The 22,255-nt window shown below is 42.6% G+C and overlaps 1 protein-coding gene across 1 annotated transcript in view; it reads right to left on the reverse strand.

Annotated features, from left to right (window-relative positions):
• Positions 1-22,255, reverse strand: part of INSC (INSC spindle orientation adaptor protein) — a 226,189-nt gene that overhangs the window by 97,653 nt on the left and 106,281 nt on the right. The window contains exons 3-5 of the mRNA XM_034770348.1: positions 12,569-12,914; positions 11,975-12,027; positions 8,563-8,686 (exon numbers count right to left, since the gene is read on the reverse strand). Coding sequence (XP_034626239.1) covers positions 8,563-8,686; positions 11,975-12,027; positions 12,569-12,914 — 523 coding nt within the window. The remainder of the gene's footprint in view (positions 1-8,562; positions 8,687-11,974; positions 12,028-12,568; positions 12,915-22,255) is intronic.

The following is a 22,255-nucleotide window of genomic DNA, read 5'->3' on the forward strand; positions in this document are numbered from 1 at the left end:
AACTTTTAACCCCACTGCCCAAAAAGTCTTCTTAGAAAGCCACAGAACTTATTGTTTTACATTTTAACATTAATCCAGACAGGAGTAAAAGCCTCACAATCCATGGCAACTGTGACGGGTTGCCACTTGATGCACTGGGATTTCATTCAGCCTGCCTACTCCACTAGCCTGGGCTCCCTCTCCCTGTTTTGCTGAATCAGGCTCTCTGGCCTCTGGCAGCACACACACAGGTAGGGAGCACCAGCTGTAGAATCACACAGAGCCTGCAAACACCTCTCTATGGGAAAGTTCAGCTAGGAAATTGCCCAGTATGGCTTCCATCTGCAAAGTACACCCGATATAATATTGTCTTGTGCTATATAAAAAGATCTGCACAGCCCAAGCTCATAAAAATTCACCCTCTCCCTGTGTGAAGAGAGATATGCACAACTTCTCCCCCCCCACACACACACACAATTATAAATTGCACAAACAGGGTTATGTTATAAACAATAAATAAGTTTATTAACTATTAAAGGTAAATTTTAAGTGATAAGAGATAGCAAACAGAACAAAGCAGATTACTAAGCAAATAAAACAAAACACGCAAACTAAACTTGATTCACTAAAGAAACACATTACAAAATGTAATTTCTTCCCTAAATGTTGACTTTAGGCAGGATACAGAGTTTCTGTAACTTAGATTTCCAGTTATTTCTTTTTACAGACTAGACTCTGTCTCAGTCGGGATCAGCCCTTGCCTTTCCCTCAGCTTAGTTCCTTTTTCTTTTCAGGTACTTTTAGCAGTCTTTCTTCTTGGTTGGGAAGGCAGTGAAGAGAGAATCCAGATCAACCTACTTCCAAGCCTTAAATAAAATTTACGTAAGGCGGGAATCTTTTAGTGGAAAATTACTAGAAGTCCAAGATGGTGTTTAGTAACAGGTGACTGGACCACCTGACCTAGTAGTGTTGCAGCAACTTCCCAGGACACTTCTCAGGAAGGAGAGAGATTAGTATCTTCAAAGTTCTATGGTTCTCCTTAATAGCTTATCCAGGATGATTGCTTACTGTCTAGTAGACATTCTCCCAAGTACACACCCACTTGTAATTGTTACATAGTCAATATTTCTAACTTTAGATACAGAAATGATACATGCATACAATTTGGATAATCACATTCAGTAAATCATAACCTTTCCAATGATAACTTACAAGACCCATCTTGCATAAAATATATCTTAGGCCATATTCATATCATAACCATATTTCTATGAAGAATATGGGGTGTAACATTACAGCAACATTTATCAGGACAGAGAGCTGCTGTTTGAGTTGGCAGTTCTGACCTCAACAGGCTCACTACACTCATGCATGTGGTTCCCAAGCAGTGCTATACTAGCGCTGTGGCCACTCACAAAATTTCTAGTTTTAGCCAAGCACATAGACACTAGGCATCCAGCCAACAGGCAGCCTCGGGAACTATCCTGATGGACTCTGAGCACTAGAATAAAAGGAATAGGTACACTCCTTTGAATTCCAGGGTGGACACATTTTCTAGGAGGGACTGTATAATGTACTATGCCAGGTAACATAAAACAAAAGTGAAAAGATTTTAAACAGTTTCTAAAAGTGCTTTTGTATTAGTGACCCTGAACTCTTTCCAAATTTTCACCCATTCAAACAAACACACACCGCTCTTCCATATACAATCGTTCACAGAAATTATTTATGCTTCCCTTAAAATAAAGTGATTCAGTATTTCACACAAACATAGTGTCATTAACTATAAAGTGAATCCAACTTCTTTTCCTTTTAGTTAAGGTAAAGAAAAAAGGCAAGTCTGAGTACAGCCTAGTTACTTTATTTGCTAAATTGAAATAATGACTTAAATTATTTACACAGCTATTTATGCTTGGAATCATTTGTGGCATTACATATGGTTCCCATAAACCATAACTAAAGCTCAACGACAGGCAGCTTGTTACCTTGACTTAGCTCTGGGATGCTGAAAATCGCTTCTCTAGCTTCCCATTTCCTGGGCAACAATCTGTTTTAAAACTAAGATATTAGAAAGAGAAGAATGTAACAAACAGGCCATAATGAGTTTGAATCTCTTAAGACAACAAGTTAAATTCTGCTCTAAATTAGAGCACAGAAGCAATTTAATTTTGGCAAAGTATTCAAAGTACTATAACTATTTCCTCAATTCTCAGCCCTTCATGTTCCTTTTCTGCAGTGAAAACATAACATTTCTGGGCTATATTAGCATCAGCTTCTGAAATATGCACAAATATTACAAGACATGGTTTAAATCTAGCCAAATTGGTACAGATTGAGTTGTTACCATTTAAAGAATGTTCCCAGGGTAAATAAATATGTAATCCCAGTCCAATGCCACAGTCCCAGTCCTTATATTTCCAAAAGGTGATTAAATGATCGGTTCTATGATCATACAGTGCATTTACTGAAAAGGTTCCATGCAGGAAGGGGTTTGTTCTCTAGAGTCCTTTGGTCCTAAGTGGGAAGGGAGAAAAATCTTCCATTTCTGGGTAAGGAGAGGCACTGTTTGTGTCTTTTACCATCATTCATTAATTGGTTATTTTCTGATTTGGGGAGGGAAAAAAAGATAATGGGTTTGTTTAGCTCATACACAATTACATATTTCACTCACTAGAACCTAAAGTCTAGGACAGATGTGGCCTTGTGGGGAAAACCTGTGGAGAGGAGGCAGCCAGCAACTCCAGCCAATAGGAGCCAAAAGCAGGGACTGTTCCCCTGGCAGAAGATTATAAAATGGGGCCCAACTGGAGCCACCCTTCCCCCACCTCCCACCTCCCCCAGCACGCGCCTTGACCCAGAACTGTGCAGGAGAGACCACAGATGCTCTGGGGGCACTAGGACCCACATGGCACCTCCCCACCCTCCCATCATGTGGCCCTGAGAAAAAAACAACAGAGAGGAGCTGAAGACTCCATCTGATCGGGGCAGAAACAGTCAATGCAGGGATATTCAGAGAACTTCCCACAGTTTTGACTTCCTGTGCTGATTGGATGTTTTCGCCAATCCCATCTTCCCCACTCCCTCAAGGTATGTCTACACTACGAGAGTAGTTCGATTTTACTTAAAGCGAATTTGTGGAACCGATATTACAAAGTCGAATGTGTGTATCCACACTACGGACAGTAATTCGACTTTGTGAGTCCACACTAATGGGGCAAGCGTCGACATTGGAAGTGGTGCACTGTGGGCAGCTATCTCACAGTTCCCGCAGTCCCCGCTGCCCATTGGAATTCTGGGTCGAGCCCCCAATGCCTGCTGGGGCAAAAAATGTGTCGAGGGTGGTTTTGGGTAACTGTCATCATTCAACCCTCACTCCTGCCCTCCCTCCATGAAAGCACCGGTGGGCAATCAGTTCGCGCACTTTTTTGGTGATTGACAGCGCGGACGCCACAGCACTGCGAGCATGGAGCCTGCTGCGATCATCGCTGCAATTATGACCGTTGTCAACACCTTGCACCTTATCATCCACCTTTTTCAGAGGCGGATGCTGAGAAATCGGGCAAGGAGGCTACGGCAGCGCGGTGAGGACATTAAGTCTGAGAGGGGCACAAACCTCTCACAAAGCACGGGACCCCGCGCTGTGGACATCATGGTGGCAATGGGTCATGTTGATGCTGTGTAACGGCGATTCTGGGCCCGGGAAACAAGCCCAGACTGGTGGGACCGCATAGTGCTGTAGGTCTGGGATGAATCACAGTGGCTGCGAAACTTTCGGATGCGTAAGGGAACTTTCCTGGAACTTTGTCAGTTGCTGTCCCCTGCCCTGAAGCGCAAGGACACCCGGATGCGAGCAGCACTGACTGTCCAGAAGCGAGTGGCCATAGCCCTCTGGAAGCTTGCAATGCCAGACAACTACCGGTCAGTCGCAAATCACTTTGGAGTGGGCAAATCTACCGTGGGGGTTGCTGTGATGCAAGTAGCCAACGCAATCGTTGAGCTACTGCTCTCAAAGGTAGTGACCCTGGGAAACATGCAGGTGATCATAGATGGCTTCGCTGCGATGGGATTCCCAAACTGCGGTGGGGCTATAGATGGAACTCACATCCCTATCCTGGGACCTGCCCACCAGGCCAGCCAGTACATTAACCGAAAGGGCTACTTTTCAATTGTGCTGCAAGCACTGGTGGACCATAGGGGACGTTTTACCAACATCAACGTCGGATGGCCGGGCAAGGTTCATGATGCTCGCGTTTTCAGGAACTCTGGTCTGTTTAGACGGCTGCAGGAAGGTATTTACTTCCCGGACCACAAAATAACTGTTGGGGATGTGAAGATGCCTATAGTCATCCTCGGGGACCCAGCCTACCCGCTAATGCCCGGGCTCATGAAGCCCTATACAGGCACTCTGGACAGTGAAAAAGAACTCTTCAACTACCGGCTGAGCAAGTGCAGAATGGTGGTGGAGTGTGCTTTTGGACGTCTGAAGGGGAGATGGAGAAGCTTACTGACTCGCTCTGATCTCAGCGAAACCAATATCCCCATTGTTATTGCAGGTTGCTGTGTGCTCCACAATCTCTGTGAGAGCAAGGGGGAGACGTTTATGGTGGGGTGGAGGTTGAGGCAAATCGCCTGGCTGCTGATTACGCCCAGCCAGATAGCCGGGTGATTAGAAGAGCCCAGCGGGATGCGCTGTGCATCCGGGAAGCTTTGAAAGCTAGGTTCCAGAGTGAGCAGGGTAACCTGTGACTATTAAGTTTGTTTAAAGAGAAGCTGAACCTGCCCCCTTTTCTTTACCCAGTTAATGTTGACTATCCTCTCCAGTTACCAACTCCCTTCCCCCCCTTCCAACACACCTTTAAAAATAAAATAAATTAAACTTTGTTCATTAACACCGTTTTCTTTATTAAGGATTTCGTGGTAAAGTGTTGAAACTGGGACTCAGACTGTGGTGGGGAGCGGGTGTAGTGATGGAAAGGACGCTTCTAAACTCGAGGAATGACAGGTTCCTGCTCCTAGAGCGGTCCACAGTGGTGGATTGGTTGTTTCAACGGAGCCTGCCACCCCTCCTTTTCGGGACTGTGTGTCTGGGGGCTATGTGACTTTGTGGCGGGGGAGGGCGGTTACAGATCCCCTGCTGCGTGGCTCTGTCATCCAGGCTAAGGACCACTGCATAAGATCTGTAACCGTCCTCCCCGGCCACAAACTCACATAGCCCCCCCACACAGAACATGAAAACCACCTCCCAGACTGACCTGGGTGCCTAGTGACTGCAATGTGTGTGTGACCTTCTGCTGAACCTGCCCCCGTGTCTGTACCCTGGTAAAGGTGACTGTCCTCTCCAATTACCAACCCCCTTTCCCCCCTTCAAACACACTCTCCTCTAAAAGAACATGACTGAAACACTAATTAACAGAAACGTATTTTTTATTAACAACTACACAGTTAGGGGATGAAACTGGGACTGGGGCTTCGGTGAAGTGCTTTTGGAGTGAAGGAAAGGATTCATCAAATCTTTGGGAATGAGAGCCTTCTGCTACATGAGCAGTCTGCAGGGGTGGAGTGACTGTTTTCATGGCCCCTGCCGCCCCTCCTTCTTGGGACCTTGGGTGAGGTGGGGATGGGACTTTGTGGTGCGGGTGGGTGGTTAGAGAGAGAATGCAGCAGGGCTGTGTCCTGCCTCTGGTCCTGCAGAACATCTACAAGGCGCCGGAGCGTGTCCGTTTGCTCCCTCATTAGTCCAAGCAGCGTCTGAGTCGCCTGCTGGTCTTCCTGCCGCCACCTGTCCTCCCGTCCGCTGTGTGATTGCTGGTATTCCGACATGTTCTCCCTCCACTGGGTCTGCTGTGCCGCCTCGGCTCGGGAGCAGCCCATAAGTTCTGAGAACATCTCGTCCCGTGTCCTTCTCTTTCGTTGCCTGATCTGTGCCAGCCTCTGGGAGGTGGATGCCAGGGTAGCTTGGGAGACACTCGCAGCTGTGGGATGGGAAAAAGGGAGTGAATTCCTCAGAAAGATACAGTTTTGCGAACAATGAATATAGTCTTTCTCTGTGAACAAGACCATGCACAGAACCTATCACATGCGCACTCAGTACAAGGTCGAATTTTCGGCCTTCCCATTGAGTGCCTGGGGTCTTGCTGTACAGATCACACAAGCGGGGCCGGACAACGGAATTCAGCTAGCAGGCGGACATGGTAAGCCATAGACTTTTGGCTGCTTAAAGCTTAATTTATAGCAGTGCCCTCCTTTCACGTTCCAAGCAATGCTCCTAGCGTTGGCCAGTTCCTGCTGCTGGCAATCCGGCCAGCATGAACTCTGCCCCTGTCTCACCCTCCTCGCGGCTGTCCCCGGGAAAGATCCCTGCATGCTGCCCCTGTCATGCCTCCACCGCATGGCTGTAAACGGCCAGTTACAGTTATGTAAAGGAACAGGCAATCAGTCCCAATACTAACATTCCCCTAATTCAAAGCAGGTCACCATGAGTGATATCACTCTGGTGAGGATTTCGGAGACAGAGAAAGACCGCATGCTGTGTGAATGCCAGCAAGCACCAGGGCCATATGCCGCCATGCTTTGCGAGGCAATGATCCCGGAGTACTTGCTGCTAGCCTGGCGCGGAAAAGTTTCCTATCATGGAGGATGCAATAAGGCAGCTTTCCCCAGGAACCTGATGCACAGGTTTTCACAATACCTCCAGGAGACCTTCGTGGAGATGTCCCAGGAGGATTTCTGCTCTATCCCCGGACATATTGACAGAATTTTCCAGTAGCTGCACTGGAAAGGACTAAAAACTAAAGCGCCTAGGTGAAACTAATCATGAAAAACCGGACATGTTGACAAACTTTTCCAGTAGCTGCACTGGCAAGGACTAGAAACTAAAGCGCCTAGGGCAAACTAATCATGAAAAACCCATTGTTAAGATACCATTCCTATTCTGTTCAAAATAAATGTTTAAAACACTTACCTACTGATGTTCCCCCTGATTCACGGCCTGGGTTACCGCATTGGGAGGATTGGTAGGGGATCTCCGTGAGGGTGATGAAGAGATCCTGGCTGTCGGGGAAATCAGCGTTGAAAGCGCTGTCGACTGCCTCGTCCTCCTCATCTCCTTCCTCATCTTCCCTGTCCGCGAACATCTCCGAGAAAGCGGCCGTCGACAATACCCCATCTTCAGAGTCCACGGACAGTGGTGGGGTAGTGGTGGCGGCTGCACCTAGAATGGAATGCAGTGCCTTGTAGAAACGGCATGTCTGGGGCTGGGATCCGGAGCGTCCGTTTGACTCTTTGGTCTTCTGGTACCCTTGTCTCAGCTTCTTGATTTTCACGTGGCACTGCATTGCATCCCAGCTGTATCCTCTCTCTGCCCTGGCTTTGGAGATCTTCTCGTAGATCTTCGCATTCCGTTTTTTCGATCGCAGCTCCAAAAGCACGGACTCATCGCCCCACACAGCAATCAGATCCAAGACTTCCAATCAGTCCATGCTGGGGCCCTCTTTCTATTCTGCGATTGCATGGTCACCTCTGCTGGAGAGCTCTGCATCGTTGCCAGTGCTGCTGAGCTCGCCACAATGTCCAAACAGGAAATGAGATTCAAACTGGCCAGACAGGAAAAGGAATTCAAATTTTCCCGGGGCTTTTCCTGTGTGGCTGGTCAGAGCATCTGAGGTCAGACTGCTGTCCAGAGCGTCAACAGAATGGTGCACTGTGGGATAGCTCCCGGAGCTATTAGCGTCGAATTCCATCCACACCTACCCTAATTCGACATGGCCATGTCGAATTTAGTGCTACTCCCCTCATTGGGGAGGAGTACAGAAATCGATTTAAAGAGACCTCTATATCGAAATAAATAGCTTCGTTGTGTGGACGGGTGCAGGGTTAATTCGAGTTAACACTGCTAAATTCAATATAACCTCCTAGTGTAGACCAGGCCTCAGTATCTCCTCACCTGTCTTCCATACCTGCCCCTCTAAACCCCTCCCCTATCCCTTTCATCTACCTTCTCTTTCTATTTAACTGATCCACTCCTAAGCCCACCCCTCATATTGTTCACTCTGCTTGTGTGTTCTACCCTTTTTACTACTTTGTACAGTGCCTCTCACAATGGAGCCCCATTCTTGGTTGGTCCTTAGGCACTATTGTAACAAGCATAACAACAACAACAAGAGTAGAAGCACTGAATCATTATTTGGACTCTCTCCAGAGGTCAGCTCCTTTAAACTGAAGAGAGCCTGACAGCAGACGTGATCAACTCAGGCAGCCACGTAATCATTTTGTTGGGGACATCAGAACCAGATCAATGAACAGAGAAAGTGAAGGATACTGGTGCTCTGGAAAAAGTGTGCATGAAATCAAAGAAGGGTCTGATCAGTGATGGGCTATGTGAAGACTTGAATAGGTTACTTTCAGGGTCTGTGAGATACTCTGTCTCAAAACAAAATTGGAACGGTTTTCAGGATGCTTGAAGCACCAACCTCAGGTCTGTAGGGACTGAGGGCTGTAAATATTTTACTTCCACCATTCCAAACAAAAAAACCCCACTCACCTTCAATACAATGTTTAAAAAAAATGCATTCAGTTTTTACTGACCTGTATCTCATATGTTAAGGCCAATTCTATCAATTGGCCGAAATACTGTGCGACTGTGATTAATGTTTCATTAATACAAGATTTCATGGACTGTAATGTCCGTTCGTCTTCAGTTTGTATGCACCTGGAAAGAATGGAAAGGAAACGAATGAGAAAAACACACACATTAGGCACCACCTTTATCCAGCTGATTGAGCCAACCAAGCACTTTATGTTGCACAAATGTTAATAATGGAGATTCAACTGTTCAAATCAAGGTGCAGCCTTATTATAGTTAACGTCAGAAGAGGCATTTAGCAAAGTCTTGTCTGTTGAAGGTAAGGAAGAAGGCAAATGATAATATTATAAATTAATATCTTACAGGTTCACAATGCATTTCATAGACTGTCTGACAAATTCTGCTTTCAAGTACACTGGGATATATCCAGAGTAACGCCTCCCACTGTTGACTAAACCTTATTGTTGCTGTGCATCAAATGGCTGCTGCGATCCACCCTGAGGTGTCTGCATTTCAGTTGTAGGTACGTACATCCTCTATTTGCAGAGTCAAATTTTTTCACAATAAGTTTAATTTCCCATATTTTAAATGGGAGCAGGATCTAGGCCCTAATAAGTATGAGTCAAGTTGTCGGTGTCAATGGAGTTAGTCTGGGTTTAAAATGGTGTATCTGAGAGCAGAAACTAGCCCTCTATACACACAGAGCACTTATCACTACGGAAATACAGCAACCTCAAGGACTGAATGCAACAGCCATTTTGTGTCCAACAACACTTGTCTACAGTTTTGATGAGGGAAGATGGAGAATAACTTTTACACATACAAGGAGAATTTAGGTAGCCAAATCATTGTTAAACAATAACGATGTTCTCTATGCTAACGATAAGAAATATTATCCAAAAATTTGGGGCAGGATTACCCGGGTTAACATCCTTACTCTTGTCTAATATGTCATTAGATATTAGAACAGCCACAAATAGTCACGGCCTCAGTTTTGTATCAAATCTAAAAGATTGCACCTCCATTTGTACAGTTCCTCCTAGCACTGTGAAGGTGCATTATTTTCATACAGACAAAGACCAGAGTGAGATCTACAGATCACGTGCACAACTTCTTAGAGCACTTAGCTGTCTTTGGATATCTTTTATCTGAGTATTACTGACAAGGCCCAACTCTGCTTATTTTATTAAATCTGATGGGAATAGGGTTGACAACTTTCTAATTGCACAAAACCAAACACCCTCGCCCTGCCCTTCCCCGAGGCCCTGCCCCCTGCTCACGCCATCCCCCCCTCCCTCTGTCACTTGCTTTCCACACCCTCACTCACTTTCACTGGGCCGGGACAGGTGGTTGAGTGCGGGAGGTGGTGAGGGCTCTGGCTGGGGGTGCAGGCTCCGGGGTGGGGCCAGAAATGAGGGGTTTGAGGTGCAGGAGGTGGCTCAGGGCTGGGTTAGGGGATTGGGGTGCAGAATGGGGTGTGGGCTCCAGTTGGGGGTGTGGGCTCTGGGATGGGGCTGGATATGAGGGGTATTTGAGGTGCAGGAGGGAGCTTGGGATTAGGGTGCGGAAGGGGGTGTGGGCTCTGGGATGGGGCAGGAAATGAGTGGTTTGAGGTCTAGGAGGGGGCTGGGGCAGGGCATTGGGATGCAGGGTCTTGGAGGGAGTTAGGGTGTGGGAGGGGGTTCCAACCTGGGGCAAGGAGCTGGGGTGCAGGAGGGGGTGCAGGTCTGGAAGCAGCCGGCAGACAGGCCAGGGGGGTTATATAATATTCCCCCACAAAAAACTCATTCACTTTAATTAAGATTGGTAGATCATATATGCAACCAACAAAACCCAGAAAAAGCAAAGCAATAAACAGTTCGGTCATTCAACATACCCATTTCCACTCCCTTCAACAGTTCTTTTAACCTCACCACTTCCCATCCACCACTCACAGCCCATATAAATCGAAGCAGATGCACAAATGGCCTGATATTTAGAAGTGCTCAACATTTACAGCTCTGACTGAAGTCAATGGGTCTGTAGAAGATGAACTGACAGTGTGGCCTAGTGGTCAGGTGATGGTTGACACTACATTTCCCCGTTGAAGCACAGTCCTGTCCTTCAGCGCCCCCACCCCAATGCTTTCCAGTCCTTCCCTTTAGTATGGGAGTATTCGGGGCTGGGCCTTTCAACAGTCAGTGTCTTTTCCAGCTTCCCTCTCGCTGGAGGTGAAGGCTCTTGTTGTATTGTTCTTTCGGAGTGAGTAAGGGAGCCCAGGGGCAGCTACACCCAACACCTCGGGGAGCCAAGTCGCTGCCTCCCCAACCACTTCCTACTTTGGCCTCCTTCAACTTCCCAGAGTAAATCACTCCAATCAAGTCTCTGACCCACACACTCTGTCCCCTGCTTCTCCTTTGTGCGTTTGCACAGATCTGTGTTGTCAGATCCCAGGTAGTGAGCTCCTTGGGAAGTCCTTTCCACTCAGATCAGCCGTCTGCTCCCTTCCACTGCCTGACTCCGAGCTGCTCTGCTCCCCTTTTTAAAGCCCTGCCTCCAGCTTGTACAGGCCCTGCAGATATGTCTGGGCAGGGCTGCCTGGGCCCCTAAGCTGTTCCTTAATCCCTTGTTCTGCAGTGTGGGGTTTGTCTGCCCCATCAGAGTGTGCTCTAGGACACACATGAAGAACAACAACGTTCAAGAAACACATTTTCTATTTTCTGTAATTATACATTATGTTTTTTTTCCTAAAGATGCCCCAAGATGAGTGACAGGCTCAGTGTTTAAAGTAAATCAAATGAGAGTATTGATTGGCACGACTGTGCAAACAAGGGAAGTTCTGTTAGAATCAGGGCATCAGCATGAGAAGAATTCTTTCACAACTCTCACTTTAACAATGTTGTATAGTGCTTATATCAGTGACTCTAATCTAACTAATGCAAGTGAATGCATATCTGTGCTTAGGGAACAGACTAACAAAAAACTTGCAGCAGTACATGAACATGTGGTATCATTGTTTTCAAACATGAACCAGGACTGCAGATTTCAAACTTAGCTTGAAATCCTGGTCCCACTGAAGTTAATGATAGTTTTGTTATTGATTTCAATAGAGCAAGTTTTTCACCCTCAGTGCCTAAAGCTCTGAGGATGTAAAGTATCACAATACACTAGCATTGATCCTTGTGCTATGCCAAGTTCCCTGTTCAACAACAGATCCTAATGAAAGATCAGGGTCTAAATATGGATATAACTAAGTACCTAACTTAAGGCACTGATGGCCCAATAATCAGAGGGCATTTTAATGAAAGCTGCACATGCTCAAACAAACGTTCAAAGAGTATTAGTTGGATTTGCCTCCCTCATTAAAATTGCCACAGCTTGTAACCAATAATTGGGAAGCAAAACTGACTATCCAGTTCAGGAAATTTAACTTACCTTTCCGTGACTGTTGTAAATTCTGAACATTTTTCAATTAAAAGTTTTTCAAACTGCGGGGGAGGGAAAAAGAGGCAAAAATGTGTTTGAAATAATGTATCCAAGATATATCTTCTTTCAATAAGAGAAAAACACTTGATTACAGTAATTAGAAATAATCAAGAAGATATTTTGTGAACACCAATTTTTTAAATTTCCCTTTGTATTGGCATCTGTGGTTAATTGTAATAGAGATAAAAACTGAAGCTAAGCCAGTCCCAGTCCCATAAGAACATTTTCTACATCTTAACTGAAAATAAGACTCAATTCCAGTAGTCCACATGGAGCGAACTACTCAACATAAATAAAGGTGGCAGAATCAGGCCCATAAAAACACTGATCCAAACATAAAACATGTTTGTTTACACACCCACAGGGGGACTGGATGGTTCTGAGATATGGAGTCTCTCACTGTTCAGATGATTTGCCATTATTGTAACAAAAAACAAAAAAAATACAAAGATTGCCCTCGCCAGATCTATCAGCTCCCGAATTCTAAACATAGTTTATAAATTCCAATTGACAAACAAATCAATATTGAAGAAATAATCCTACCTGGTGCATTTCTTCTGAGGAATTTCTAGTGACGGTATTATATTCGTTTATCATTGAATGTACGTGACAATTGACTCTTACTGTCATGCTGTGAACTCTCTGCCATCTGTTCTTCTCTAGTTTTTGAGCAATCCTGGTCAACTCCGTGCTTATGATCCAAGCTCTTTTTAACAATAACTGCAAGTTATCATATGCACTATGTTGTGATGAAAGGATAAGTTCACTCTGTGCATCTTCCTCTGTGCTGATTGGTTTGGACTGAAGAATACACATACATTCACAATCCGTCATCAACTTCAAGTCCTCCATCCAACGCTGTACGGAATCCACCTGAATTAAGTGCATGCTAAAGTGTAGTAAAAAAGAAAACAATCAGATGAAAGTTCTGAATCAATTTAGACAGCCTTCATGAATAGAATATGGGGATAAAACTTCCCATAAGGATGGATCTAAAAAAAATATATATCAACTAAAAGAAGAATTAACTTGGCTGCATTATGAAAGTGACATGCTTTATATTCCAAATAGAGATTTTGACCACCTATAAACCACTTCCACATTAGAGACCTACAGATCTCTAACGGGGACTATGCTTTGCTATAGATGGGCATTAGCTGAAATCACTAGTGTATACTATTCTATTATAGTGGCTGAAATTAAGATTAGAGTCAAAAAGTTACTTTATTTTATTAGTGAAATAACGGACAAGCAGTGGCCTTCTCAGAAGTGAAACCACTAGGCTGATACAGACCAATACAAGTCCATACTTGTCTTATAGCAAATAAGAGCTGTTAGACTCCCAATCTTCATGAGACCTAAATACACACAAAACAAAGTTTGGGAGACGGGGGATGAGAAATACATTACTTAGAACACTAAGATCAAAAGTAAATTTGTGGAGAAGCCAGATTTAGAAGATGTATAAAAATAGAGCCCAGTCCTATGAGATGCTTAGCTCTTCCTAAGAAGGGGTAAACACCCTCAATTCCGATTGGTGGCGCTCTGCACCTCTCTGATTCAAGGATACAATTAGGAGCAATGAAAATCAAATATTGGAGACATCTGGGAAAAGATATTGAAATACAAATATAATGAAAAGAATTTAAATGGATTAGCTGTGCTGAAAAGTATCACTGAAGAGATGTAATATGCCAGATAAGTTTTGTACCTTATTTTTGTTTTTGCATTTTCACCTACTTTTTACTATGATAAAACATCTGTCAGTCATTCGCTCTGAAGTGTTTTGTCAGACATGTATTTTTCAGCTAACAAAAGCCTTGCAACTAATACTAGTTTATGTCAAATATAACACAGCAACTGAGTACTCCAATGTTCCACGTAAACTGAAGAAAGCTGTCTAGAAATAACACCAAAGGTTGCTTTGGAAGACAACTTCAAGTTAGATAACAGACAACTAAATAAATGTATAGAATTATCAAATTTCACCTCAGATACTGGAAGACATATGTTGCACGTGCACACAGTGCCTATGAAGAAAATTAAGGAAAATGTGACAGTTTAAGTGTTCCTCAGAACTATAAACTTTGTGCTTCATGGGTTGCATCTGCAGACTCCCCCACTAGAGGAAAGGGCATTTTCACGTAAGTTTAGATGAAGGATGCTTAGTCAGGGCATTCAGAACAAGATTTAGGTCTCAGGAGGGATTTCTCCCCATTGCTGTAGAGTTGAGAAGCAAGGCAGCCACCACAGTATCAGAAGAGGGCTTCCAGCAAGCTTTTTGTAGAGCCCCTGAGGTTAAACAACAGCCTCATACCACCAATAAACTCAACATTGAGAATGAAACATACTCCTTTTCAGTGGTTTTGTTTTCTCATTGCTCCAAGCAGAAGGTTTGCTAAAGCCTTCTTGCAAGTGGGAGAGGCAAATTAATCTGGCTGGGTGTTCAAAGGTGTGAACATTAACAACCTGCCTTAATTGACAGGTCTGTTTCTGCCTCCAGTAACAGCAGGTGTAAGACCCATTGTAATGAATATGTGGACTTTCCTACTAATAAATAAAAACCTTGATCTAAAAAACCGAACAGCTCAAGGTGAGAGGTGTTAAGTCTAAAGGAAACATTGTAGATAAAGTAAAAATAAACATGGATCATATGTGGAATGTATGCTGCTTAGAAATTGAAGCAGTCTGTCCTACCTCCCCTCACTAAATTGTATACATTTTGCATAAAAATACACAATTATTGGCAGCTGAATCCTATTTTAGTAGTATTTAGCTATATACACCCATCTAAAATTAGATCCTTTCAAAAAGGCTCATAGTGGAAACTTATAAATTAAAACAATTACTATGGTGACTTTTATGCATTTCAGAAACATGTCTTCTTAAGAGCACTGATGGACTCTCAGTAGAGGCAGAAATCTCCTGGTAATGAGAACAGCATGGAGGCCACAGGATGTAACAGTTACAGAACAAAATAATGGAAGCCAGCCATAGCATCTTGTAAAACTATCTGAACCACGGTCGATTCACTCTGTGAGTCCTTGGTGAAGCTACTTCACTTTGTGCATCAGTGAACTCAGTAGTATGATAGAGGCAGACACATGGCTTACAATTAAAACAAGTCATTTTACACCCTGGCCAAGCTTTCCTGGGCAAACAAATTACTGATCCGAAAATATTGGCCTGTTAAATTATTAATTTACAGTTTTGAATGTCACCAGTGTTTTAAAATCATTTGTTATTGTATTGAGCATGCTACTGTACAGAGTAGAGACTTGGCCACCGACAGTAACTAACAAAAAGAGACTGGAGGCTGCCCATCACAGATGGATGAGGAAGATACTACACAGTCCATTGAAAGTCAAAATAATAAATGTGAGAGTACAAGCTGGCAGAGCAGGACATATTAGAAAATATCAAAGAAAGAATGTTCAGGTGGCTGGGACATGTACACTGTATGGAAGATGAGAGAGACACTAAGCAAGCATTGCATTGGGATGCCAGGGATGAAAGAGAAAGCAAGGAAGGCCAAAAAGAATTGGTGGAAGACAGTGGCAGAGGATATGTATATAGTGGCATCACCTGGGGAAAAGTATCACAACTATCAAGGGACTGTGATCAATGGAGGACCTGTACTGCCCAATGTGTAAGTGGCATAGGAGGAACGAATGTCTAAGGATTGTTTTAAAAGAGATTGCCTTCTTCAAATCTCCTGTCTGGAGATGTTTCTGAAAGGTTCCCACAATGAAGTTGATCCTGGTGCCACTGTACTCTATCTATGGTAACACATTGACTGGCTTCAATTTAAACAGGATCAGGCCCTACATTTAATGGGTATGACTGATGTACCACAAGTGCTGTACCATTATATATTAGTATAACTAAGTTGTATACACATCAAAATACTTGATGAATTATTATGAACAAAATATTTTAAAATGCAAATTAAAAACAACTGCTTCTTTCACTAATGACCCGGTCAGGAGGTTAATGCTTCTGTATGAGTCATGAAATAAACCTGAAGGGCTTCTATGTGATCTGGAAAAATGGTTGAGAGAGTTTATATAGAGGCAATGGAAACTGAAATAAAAGATACCTACACAGTTTTGTGGTAGCAGTGTGTGTGGATTGAGCACAAACGTGGGGGTCCCTTGATTTTACATGTAGACTGGAAGCACTGCGTGTTAAGGGGCTTTCCATCTACTTCACTATATATGGCCTGGACTAATGCACATGCAAGAACAGAAAACATAAATCGATAAGGGCCAGAGTCTATTCCTCATATCAAACTGTATCGTACTCTCATCTCACTGAGGTACAATGGGATTGCTATTGTTCAAAGGCCTGTACTGTAAGTTGACCAAGGCAACAAGAGTCCACCTCAGCCTGCTACATAAGATTGTTTATGAAATTCAGCAAAAATTGGAGATAAATCTGGTATAAACAGAATTGTTTAGGCTAAAAGCAGTGGGATAAGGGGTCCTCGAGGCTACTGGTAAAGTCACGGGTTGTTACAACAGTGAGCTAAAAGATTCTAGAAGTGGAATTAAATGTTTACATTTGAAATTACCAAAATGGGTTTAGACTGGTGAATGCAAATGGCTTGAGACTGCCACACCTTTCTTGGACATTGTCCATGGGAACAAGTGGACTGAAAAGAGTGAGCTTCACCATTATGATCTGCCTGAGGAAAGGTTTCCTGGTGTCTGGTTTCCACTGGCAACCCTGCTGTCTCCTGGAACCCCAGGATCCACTATTATACCATTGGGCCTTCATTGTCCTGATCAATAGATATGACTCTAGCAGTATCCCAATGCAAGAGGGCAAGGGGCTCACTGATGTCGGTGAGTAAGTTTCAGCTGGCCTGACCAGTTCAGTGTATCCCAACTTACTAATGACACCTTCTAGATATAGTTAGCAATGTATTGATCATTAATATTATTGGGTGGTGTATGTATGAAGCTCAAATTCAAGATTACAGCTATATTGGAAATTAGGTTATCAAAGTGTATCTGCCAGACAGGGCTGAAGGTACTCCACCCTAAACAAGGGAATGTGGTTCTGTCACCTGAAAAGATATTTCCAGTGTACAATGAGACAATGGGAATGCAATTTTAATAGAAGGTAAACAGGACCATCAAGCCAACAAGGGGAAGAGACAACCACTCAGCATCACCACAGGGGGAGGAGATTGCAGAAACAAATAATTTGCATTTTAGCGAACACCAGCAGGGAAGAAACCTGCATGGAACTCCCTGCACCACCAGACTCCATGTCACCTTCCTCACAGCTTCCACAAACTTTATTTTGGGGAGTAACCTTAAGACGAATACATGTGAAAGGTTCACCAGACTATAAAAGAAAGGGGCAGAGAACCACAAGTTACATTTCACTTGAGGCAACAAAAGAACTGAGCACTTCGGTCTTTGTGGGAGATCCTGACCAGAGAGGTGGTCAGCCATCTAGCTGGCAGGTAGACTGGTAAGGAAATTAGCTTGAACAAAGGCTATAGCTTGCTTTGTTAAGTCTTAGTCTCTAGGAAACATTTTCAATTTTATTTGCATGTAATCATTTCTAACTCTTTTATACTTCAATTCACTTAAAATCCCATCTCCTTTTGTTAAGGAACTTGTTTTAATCTAAAGCAACCTAGTGCTGTGCTTGATTTAAAGTGAATGTTAACGCCAATTAATGTGACAAGCGGCTGAGTATTGAATCTTTAAAGCAACAAACGAACCTTAATCTCTCTCTGAATGCTCTAGGAGAGGGCTACATTGCAGTGTACATGGTTTTGTAACATTTGGGATGGGGGCATTGGGCTCATCTTGCCAGGTGTAACAAGCAGGCTGCTGGAATCAGAATTGTTGAGGCAGAGCTACTTAAAAGGTAATGAATGCTTGTATGCTGGCTGGAAGTGTCCAGACAAGAGAGCTACAGTAGCAGAGCATTTTGAGGGACTCAGGAACAACAGCTCACATGTCTGGATTACCCCAGAATGTGACAATATCCAGACCAGATTAGGCCAGAGAGACATGGTCATCACCACCAACAGCTAAATCTTGACCACTGCTTAGAACGTGAGGCTTGGGTCCCTGCTTTGTGTATCTTGGTTCTTTTCTTTCCCATCTCTCTTTTTGCCTTCTCTTTAATAGCCTGGGTTAGCCAATCAAGACTGCATCTTTTGCAACACTGTTGTAAACTCCTGACCAATGAGGTGGCTAAAAGCAATGCTCTAAGCAGCCTGATGCCAGTATAAGTTTTACAGTTCTCAGTACGGCTAACAAGACATGCTGTGCCCACATTTCTCTAACACCAACAGTGCAAGTAAGAGTTTGCACCAGAGACAGAAGCTGCATTTCCTATCTTTGCTGTCCTTTTCTGTTTCCTTTTGCATGTGTTTGTCTTGTTTCGCTTTCAGGAAAATGGGATCAGACTTCATCAACAACAGTGCCAGACCATGTCAGTTAACTTTTTCTCTTCCCCCCAAAAAAAGGATGGTAATTACCTCTTTTAATACCACCTAAAAGACTGTCAAAGAGACTGTTTCCCATAAAAAGCTCTCTACAGCTGAAGGGAAACTGAATAATGTTATTTCAATGAAAGCCTCAATACTTTACTTTCAAATTCTTTAGCCATTTTTTCCCCCTTTTTACTGTATCTTTAACAATAGGTTTAAAAGGTTTCTAGTGGTGATAAGTGTGGCCCAGGGGTTTATGTCAAGTTAACTGTTTAACGTTGTAATAGTAAACAAGGGTTTCATAAATATCTTATGGGCCTGAGACACCTTTTCAACACAACATTCCTCCACGGAGTCAATTACTATTAAAACAGAAAGATGCCAAGATTTTTCAGAAATGATTAGTGTTGAGAGGTGCTCTAATTTTTTTCAGTTCCCAAACTGACATTTTAGTGTAACACAGTTTTCAGAAATGTTGGCCCTCTGAAAATCAGGCCCCTTTAAAATGATTCCAGTTAGGTAACTACAAGTGAGGCAGTGAAAATCTATAGCCCCTTTCAAAAATCTTGGCCAGAGTGTCTGAATCTGGCCCTACAGGCCTTATCAAAAACCCACTGAAATTAATAGGCATCGAAGACAGCAAAAAAGTTGCAGTATTCCAACAGACACCAGGAATTTGGAAACTTCCTCAGGCAGGGAATCATGAGTGTGTGAAATGTCATGCCAACCAGGGCTCCTGGGGTAGTCAGTAGGTAGTGTATAGAAATAGAGCAGTATCCCTTTAAATAAGTTTATGAGCTTTCTAGTGGAGTTTACTGTGCTCTACCTTTTCAAAGCTACCAGAAACTAGTTAAAGCAGCACTATGTATGTATGCTTCTGCCTGACCTTGCATGTTTGTGCATATTTAGTAAACATGAGTATTTAGGACCTTGCTGTGCCTCTGGTTTCTTTATAGTATTTTTGTTGTCTCTTTTGATCTTTACACAATACTAGGGTCATTAGGAAACAATTAGATGACACAGAGAAAGTAGTAAAGATGGAACACAGCCTCATTAAGCCTTTCTTCATCCCAGAAAAGTTTTTACATCCCTATCACTTTTTGGCATACAATCCAAAAAACATGTTCAGAATATTAGTAAATGCAAAACTTCTGAACACTTGGGTAAAATAGAGAAAATGAAAGAGCCGCTGGGGTCAGGGTATAAAAAAACCAAAGCAAGTTTAAAAAGTAAGAGCTGAAAAACAAATCAATTTCAAAACATTTAAATATGCAAGGGCAGTAAAAAGCTATTTTATGGAATACAGTAACCTGAATAAAAGATATTCTGGGAAAAAACAAAAGGAGAAGAGATGTATATTTTTGAAAATGTGCACAGATCCACGTTCTAATATTAAAAAAGGATACAACGGTGTTTGTGCCCTGTTCATAACTATTATGGTTGGACAATGCACTGCAGGTTTTATTTTTGTAACTATAAAGGCAACACAGGAACCTAGAACAGGCATAGCTAACTGAACCTAAAGTTTCACCTACATAACAGACTTTCAAAATACGCACTTCTTTACACAACATAAAGGTCAGATCCTCAGCTGGTGTAAATTAGTGTAGCTAGACTGAAGTCCATTAGAGCGATGTTGATTCACACCAGCTAAAGATTTGGCCCTAAATATTTCAATGATTTGTCTCAAGAACAGAACTGCATTTCTCTCAATTCTGTTTCTAGTGCTGGCCAGATTGAAACTGCCGAGGCACAGAGATTTTAATTCCATCAGAAACATATACCTATTCTTGGGGTTTGGTGGAAACTTCAAGAGAGCCCTACCATTTTTCTTTCCTTGCTAGTCTGACCACTGGTTACATTTTGCAGCTGGCTGTGTTCAGAAGCTGCTACCCTAGAAATGATTAAGGAAAGTTTGAATTAGTAGTTTTTTCTAGCTATACCTATCTAAGCATTTATACTACACTCATCACCAAAATATGAGCGCCCCCTCACTGTCATTACATAAAGTCTTGCTGTAAGAACAGAATCTGCAATTACATTAGCTAAGATAAAAATGACATGACTGTCATCAGTTCTCATGCCTCGGGGTATACACTGATTAGCAGCTGGACTCAGGAAAAAAAGTGTCCTCCACTGTGGTAAACAGTGCTGCACAAGCGACCCAGTACATTATGTATGTATGTATTGGGAGGAGAGCCACCCCTGGAATTATGCATATAGGCCAGTATTGGAAACAATACCGGAAGAGAGAAATTATTGATCTGTTCTATCACAATTCCCACATTGCCATATACAATACCACTGCTTTTTAATTTTAGACTTTACAATCTGCTGCTGTTTAAGGTCTTCATTTTATTCAGCTTTGAATTGAATATTGTGTAATTGCATCACATGGTTGATTGTGGCTTTCTTATTCTTGTTACTATGTATAGTTTCTCTTTCCTTTATTAGATATGAATAAAGATGTCCTAATTGACAAAAATAATGATTTTTTAAAAGTTTGATTTATAACTACATAAGCCATTTGTATGACACACAGTACAGGTTCATTTCACTTGCAAAATGCATTTTTCATTTTTTGGACTATAGAATGTACTTTGACAGCTGATTAAATTTCTGTTTACCGAGTACAAATGATTGTTACTACATTTTGCACTTACAGGACAAAACCTAAAAATGACAAATAGTCAGATAAAACAGGGAATCATTTGTATTCTCTTTAACAGAAAATAAATTATCCATTTGGAAGAGAGGAAAATTATGTAAAGCGGTGGGAATTTCAAAAGTGCTCAACATGAGGCTAACTTCATTCTCATTAAAGTAAATGTTAAAATTCTGATTGACTTCAGTGAGGGCAAACCTAGCCAACACTTAGGCTTTTGAAAATCACACTGTAAATATGTAAATTAGTTGGATTTTACATCAGGAAAGATCTTCAGCTTGCATTACTGCTAGTCCTTAAACTTATATACCCTGAAATTAAAATAATGTCAAAATAAATTTTAAAAATAGGATTTGTTAAAAAAAAATACCTGGTAGCTACTTGGAGATATAGAACAGTGAATTTTTCACTTATTACTTTAAGGAAAACATAAATCCTTAAGAAAATGAGCAGGATTTTGCCCCTTGTGTTTTTTTAATACAAGTAATCACACTGATTTCAATGGGACTATTCCTATGAAGACTATTCTTTAGCCTTAGTACTGGAAAGCTTTATAAGCCAAAAGCCGTTGTACCCCCACTGCATTTGATGTCACTCTAACCAAAAGTTGCTGTGAGGTATAGTTTGGTTATGCTTAGTACAGTTTATTTGTATTAGGGACCCTCAGGTAGAGGATGTAATCATGCCTATTGGAATGCTTGATATGTACAGTTATGACTTAGATTTTACAATGTTCAGACTACTCGTTTGTATGTGGTTTTTGTACCTGCCCACCTTCCATCTTAAAGCATTGTCTATAGCGTACTTCACTGTAGTATCTAAGCCCTTGCCAGGCAAATTGATCCACATAGCGGATCTCTCTAGTAGACTTCATGGAGTTTTCTGGTCCCCTCTCTTCTCTGGTTACCGCAAGCTCTGTTAGGTTTTAGATCTATTATAGTTTTTAACACCATTCTGGTTGTGATAGGAAAGTTTTAATGGAGAGGAGACTTCTTAGAACATTCCCTAAAATGCTCAGACTCTACTTAGTCTAATCTCCTCTGGAAGTTTATTTCATGGCCTAACACCCTTGTGGCATTCTCCAACATCTTAAGCTCTCATGTGC

The sequence above is a fragment of the Trachemys scripta genome, chromosome 4 (genome assembly GCF_013100865.1).
Source record: "Trachemys scripta elegans isolate TJP31775 chromosome 4, CAS_Tse_1.0, whole genome shotgun sequence".
Classification (NCBI taxonomy): Eukaryota; Metazoa; Chordata; order Testudines; family Emydidae; genus Trachemys; species Trachemys scripta.